Below are 6,031 nucleotides of genomic sequence, written 5' to 3'. Positions count from 1 at the left end.
GGAAACAGGCCTTGCCTGTGAAGCCAGCGGTCAGTGCCCAGCAGCACCCAGTTCCAGCCTCACCCTGAGGAGCTGGAGGTCAGCACCCAGCAGTGCCCAGCTCCAGCCTCTGCAGGATGCCTCCCACCTGGTCCCTAGATCCCAGGGCCCTATACCTCTTGGGTGTGGCTGCTCACTCCTCGCTGGTTCCTCCCCCACCAGGTCACTTCCACAGCCCCAACCCCAGCCCAGGCAGCTGGCTGTGCTTTCTGTGGACAGACGCCTCCTCCGTCTTCCTTATCCCCACCCCAGATTCCACCACCTTAACGCCCAAGCACACATCTCACTTGTGTTCCCTGCGACTGGATGCCGAGCTGCTGCAGATCTGGCCTCTGTTCTCAGTGGACCAAGCTCTTCAAACACCATCGGAGTGGCCGTGCTCCCACACCCCCCTGGGCACCCCCTGGATGGCCACGAAGCCTCCCTCTCATCCCGAGAAAGGCCGCTCACCTCCGGGTCCTCTGCACTTGCTGCCCCTCTCTTTGGACTAACCTGAGGATCCTCTCCACAGAGACGCCCTCCCACATGGTACACATGGGCCAGAGCCCAGCGCCCAGCACCTAGAGCCCAGAGCCCAGTGCCCAGAGCCCAGGGCCCAGGGCCCAGCACCCAGCACCCAGAGCCCAGAGCCCAGCATCCAGCACCCAGAGCCCAGCATCCAGCACCCAGCGCCCAGAGCCCAGAGCCCAGAGCCCAGAGCCCAACACCCAGCATCCAGCACCCAGCGCCCAGAGCCCAGAGCCCAGCGCCCAGCGCCCAGAGCCCAGCACCCAGCGCCCAGCACCCAGAGCCCAGCAACCAGCATCCAGCACCCAGAGGCCAGAGCCCAGCACTCAGCGCCCAGTGCCCAGTGCCCAATGCCCAGAGCCCAGAACCCAGCATCCAGCACCCAGAGCCTAGAGCCCAGAGCCCAGAGCCCAGCACCCAGAGCCCAGCACCCAGCATCCAGCACCCAGAGCCCAGCAACCAGCATCCAGCACCCAGAGCCTAGAGCCCAGAGCCCAGAGCCCAGCACCCAGAGCCCAGCACCCAGCGCCCAGCACCCAGAGCCCAGCAACCAGCATCCAGCACCCAGAGGCCAGAGCCCAGCACTCAGCGCCCAGCACCCAGTGCCCAATGCCCAGAGCCCAGAACCCAGCATCCAGCACCCAGAGCCTAGAGCCCAGAGCCCAGAGCCCAGCACCCAGAGCCCAGCACCCAGCATCCAGCACCCAGAGCCTAGAGCCCAGAGCCCAGAGCCCAGCACCTAGAGCCCAGAGCCCAGTGCCCAGCGCCCAGCGCCCAGTGCCCAGCGCCCAGGGCCCAGGGCCCAGCGCCCAGTGCCCAGCGCCCAGAGCCCAGCGCCCAGCGCCCAGAGCCCAGCGCCCAGCGCCCAGCACCCAGAGCCCAGCAACCAGCATCCAGCACCCAGAGGCCAGAGCCCAGCACTCAGCGCCCAGTGCCCAGTGTCCAGCACCCAGCACCCAGTGCCCAGCACCCAGTGCCCAATGCCCAGAGCCCAGAGCCCAGGACCCAGAGCCCAGCACCCAGCATCCAGCACCCAGAGCCTAGAGCCCAGAGCCCAGAGCCCAACACCCAGCATCCAGCACCCAGCGCCCAGCACCCAGAGCCCAGAGTCCAGAGCCCAGAGCCCAGCGCCCAGCATCCAGCACCCAGAGCCCAGAGCCCAGCACTCAGCACCCAGTGCCCAGCACCCAGCGCCTAGCACCCAGCGCCCAGTGCCCAGGGCCCAGAGTGCAACACCCAGCATCCAGCACCCAGAGCCCAGAGCCCAGCACCCAGAGCCCAGCACCCAGCATCCAGCACCCAGAGCCTAGAGCCCAGAGCCCAGAGCCCAGCACCCAGAGCCCAGCACCCAACATCCAGCACCCAGCACCCAGTGCCCAGCACCCAGTGCCCAATGCCCAGAGCCCAGAACCCAGCATCCAGCACTCAGAGCCTAGAGCCCAGAGCCCAGAGCCCAGCACCCAGCATCCAGCACCCAGAGCCTAGAGCCCAGAGCCCAGAGCCCAGCACCCAGAGCCCAGCACCCAACATCCAGCACCCAGCACCCAGTGCCCAGCACCCAGTGCCCAATGCCCAGAGCCCAGAACCCAGCATCCAGCACCCAGAGCCCAGAGCCCAGAGCCCAACACCCAGCATCCAGCACCCAGCGCCCAGCGCCCAGAGCCCAGAGTCCAGAGCCCAGAGCCCAGCGCCCAGCATCCAGCACCCAGAGCCCAGCAACCAGTCTCCAGCACCCAGAGCCCAGAGCCCAGCACTCAGCACCCAGTGCCCAGTGCCCAGCACCCAGCGCCCAGTGCCCAGAGCCCAGAGTGCAACACCCAGCATCCAGCACCCAGAGCCCAGAGCCCAGCACCCAGCGCCCAGCATCCAGCACCCAGCATCCAGCACCCAGCGCCCAGTGCCCAGCGCCCAGTGCCCAATGCCCAGAGTACAGAACCCAGAATCCAGCACCCAGAGCCTAGAGCCCAGAGCCCAGAGCCCAGCACCCAGAGCCCAGCACCCAGCATCCAGTACCCAGAGCCTAGAGCCCAGAGCCCAGAGCCCAGCACCCAGAGCCCAGCACCCAACATCCAGCACCCAGAGCCCAGAGCCCAGAGCCCAGCCTCCAGCACCCAGCGCCCAGCACCCAGAGCCCAGCGCCCAGGGCCCAGCGCCCAGGGCCCAGCACCCAGGGCCCAGGGCCCAGCGCCCAGGGCCCAGAGCCCAGCACCTATAGCCCAGAGCCCAGCACCCAGAGCCCAGCGCCCAGCGCCCAGCACCCAGAGCCCAGCACCCAGCATCCAGCACCCAGAGCCCAGAGCCCAGCACTCAGTGCCCAGTGCCCAGCACCCAGCGCCCAGCGCCCAGCGCCCAGAGCCCAACACCCAGCATCCAGCACCCAGAGCCCAGAGCCCAGCACTCAGTGCCCAGCGCCCAGAGCCCAGCACCCAGAGCCCAGCACCCAGCATCCACCACCCAGCACCCAGACCCAGCGTCCAGCACCCAGTGCCCAGCGCCCAGAGCCCAGCACCCAGCATCCAGCATCCAGCACCCAGAGCCCAGAACCCAGCATCCAGCACCCAGAGCCCAGAGCCCAGCACTCAGCACCCAGCGCCCAGCACCCAGCACCCAGCGCCCAGCGCCCAGCGCCCAGCGCCCAGAGCCCAACACCCAGCATCCAGCACCCAGAGCCCAGCGCCCAGCACCCAGTGCCCAGCGCCCAGAGCCCAGCACCCAGAGCCCAGCACCCAGAGCCCAGCACCCAGCATCCAGCACCCAGCACCCAGCATCCAGCACCCAGCACCCAGTGCCCAGAGCCCAGTGCCCAGCACCCAGCATCCAGCACCCAGCATCCAGCACCCAGTGCCCAGAGCCCAGTGCCCAGCATCCAGCACCTAGAGCCCCGAGCCCAGAGCACAGAACCCAGCACCCAGTGCCCAGAGCCCAGAGCCCAGCATCCAGCACCCAGAGCCCAGAGCCCAGCACTTAGAGCCCAGCACCCAGCATCCAGCACCCAGGGCCCAGAACCCAGCATCCAGCACCCAGCATCCAGCACCCAGAGCCCAGCACCCAGCACTCAGTGCTGCCCTGCCAGCCTCCCCAGGAGCCGGGAGCGCGTGGCTTTCACACCCTGCAGGCCCCCTGTAACCATGAGATCCACCCTGTTTCCAGCTTCACTCCAGGAGCACAGAGTGATACGTGTAACAGTGTTGATTTCACAAAACGAGGGGTCTTGCGGGGAGCACGTGCACACTCGGCCATTGATCCCTACCTGACCTGCAGACAGGCTCTGCTTGGCCTCCGAGTGTTTAAGAAACTTTCCTGTTAAAGATCAGGAGGTTTCGAGGTGAAACTCAGATTTCCGGGTACTCCTTCCCGGCGCCCTGCCCTCCGAATGGGTGCCTGGTCTTCCAGCCCTCCCACCCTCCCCACCGCCTTCCCCACCACCTTCCCTCTTCTAGACGCGGGCTGGTTGGTGCACGAGGACACCGGGTTTCAGAGGCGCCTTCCCTCTGGAGGGAATCTCATCAGCGAGGCGTGTCCGGCTGCTGCCAGGGCCGCCGGCAGGGGGTGACCTTGGGGCCAGGGCAGGACTGGATGGACCCCCCTCCCAGCCAAGACCCCGGGGCGGGAGTCAGGCAGCTCCCGCAGCCCCTCCCGCAAGGCTTGGGGCTCAGCTGGGAGGAGCCAGGCTTCCCTGCAGCCCTGAGAGCCAGGCCGGGGACCCCACACCAGAGTCACCGACAGGCTGCCCTCAGTCAGCTGCGAGCTTTCAAAAATCACAGCTGCCCCAAAGCAACAAGCGGCACCAGACCCCAGCGTCGGGTCCCGGTGAAGGCGGGTCAGGTCACAGTTCCCGGAGGCGCGGTCGGGATGTCGGTTCACAGGACTGCCCGGGACTCTGGCTCAAGTCCATGACTGAAAACCTGGGCCGCGATGCCAGGCCAGGTGCATTAGAAGACGGTCCCCAAGCAAAGCGCAAGGAGGGGACCACAAGGAGGCCGAGGAGGGGAGGGCGGCAGAGCCCCAGGCCTTCCAGGCCCCGCCCACACACCCGCCCAGGCTCCGCCCCCTTCTCATCCAGGCTCCGCCCCCACACCCCCTGCACCCATGCCTACCCAGGCCCCGCCCCATGCCGTCCAGGCCCCGCCCCCACGCCAGTCCAGGCCCACCCACAGCCCCAGCGCCCCAGGGTTCAGTCCCAGGAAGAGCCCCGCCCCCTCCAGCGTGGGACCCTCCGTCTGTCTATCTGGTGCGCTCGCTGTTGTCCCCAGGGCGCCGGGCAGTCCTGCACCTTCAACGACACGTTTAGCGGTTCATACTGGGGCTGAGCCAAGGGCCTCGAGGCTGGACCCTGAAAGTCTCACGAAGTTCAGCTCCCACCCAATCTCCACCTTCCCCTGCCATCTCCACGACTGATTCCGTCTAATCACAGCTGTAGTCAGCTGAGGCTCAGCCTCCGGGGTCCCTGTGGGTCCCAGGGGGCTCCTCAGCCAGGCTCTGGTCATCCTCCGGGGCCCCTGGGCGTGCGTCTTGCAGGAAAGACGCTCCTCCTCTCTCACGGCTGCCGGCCCCTGAGCGGCCTTGCAAGCTCACCGCAGAACCTGGGTTCACAGGACATGCTGGCCTGCTCCCTCACCCCACCCCTCCCGGACCCACCGAGCTCCGTCTTCACCCCGTCTTTGTCTGCCCCTCCTCCCTTCCATCCTGACTCCCGCTGCACAACAGACACCACTCTGCTCGCAGAAAATTCTCTAATTTAGAGCATCTCTCTTGCTTCTCATTTTGAGCCACATGAGAGCCGGGCCTGCACTTGGGGACCCTTGCTGAGCTGCCTGGGGTGAGCAGACTTAGGCTTGAATTCAACCCAGATCGAGAAAAACAAACTCTCCTTCCTGGAGACACAGTACAGGGTCTTCCTTCTTGGGGACCATGAATCTGGGGGCTACAGGCTGGCCCTTTACCCGAACCGATGTCACTGTGCCGACTTTGGAGAAGCGCCGCCCCTGTGAGGGTTGGTGCTAAGGACCTGAGGACAGTCCGGCCAGCAGGACTCCTGCACCCAGGCCTGGGGGGTGCCCGCTCTGGGAGGAGCAGCTGTGAACCCAGGACTCCTCCTCCAGCTTGGAGCTAAAGCGTCTGGTCTTCCTCCCATTTGCAGGGTGGAACCAGGGACATTCCTTATAGCCTCCCTGGTGGCTCAGACGGTAAAGAATCTGCCTGCAATGCGAGAGAGCTGGGTTCGATCCCTGGGTTGGGAAGATCTCCTGTAGAAGGGCATGGCGACGCACTCTAGTATTCTTGTCTGGAGAATCCCATGGACAGGGGAGCCTGGAGAGCTACATTCCACGGCATTGCAGAGAGTCAGACACGACTGACCGCCTAACACTTCCACTGGGACAGACACATAAGCCCAGGTGTCCTCCAGTGTTGGAGTCGAGACGACCCAGCATCTCAGCGCCTCGTGCTGAAGGCTCTCACCATGACTTGGTGTAGTTAGGCCAGG

The 6,031-nt window shown here is 66.2% G+C and overlaps 1 protein-coding gene across 1 annotated transcript; it reads left to right on the top strand.

Annotated features, from left to right (window-relative positions):
- Positions 1–1,939: 1,939 nt before the first annotated feature.
- LOC138444697 (basic proline-rich protein-like) lies at positions 1,940–4,856 on the top strand. Its single transcript, XM_069598006.1, has 3 exons — positions 1,940–2,473; positions 2,634–3,668; positions 4,800–4,856. Exons 1-3 carry the CDS (start codon positions 1,940–1,942, stop codon positions 4,854–4,856), a joined length of 1,626 nt encoding a protein of 541 aa, XP_069454107.1.
- The last annotated feature ends 1,175 nt before the right edge of the window (positions 4,857–6,031 follow it).

This window comes from Ovis canadensis, chromosome 8 (genome assembly GCF_042477335.2).
Source record: "Ovis canadensis isolate MfBH-ARS-UI-01 breed Bighorn chromosome 8, ARS-UI_OviCan_v2, whole genome shotgun sequence".
NCBI lineage: Eukaryota > Metazoa > Chordata > Mammalia > Artiodactyla > Bovidae > Ovis > Ovis canadensis.
This window is presented reverse-complemented; position numbering and strand designations above follow the sequence as displayed.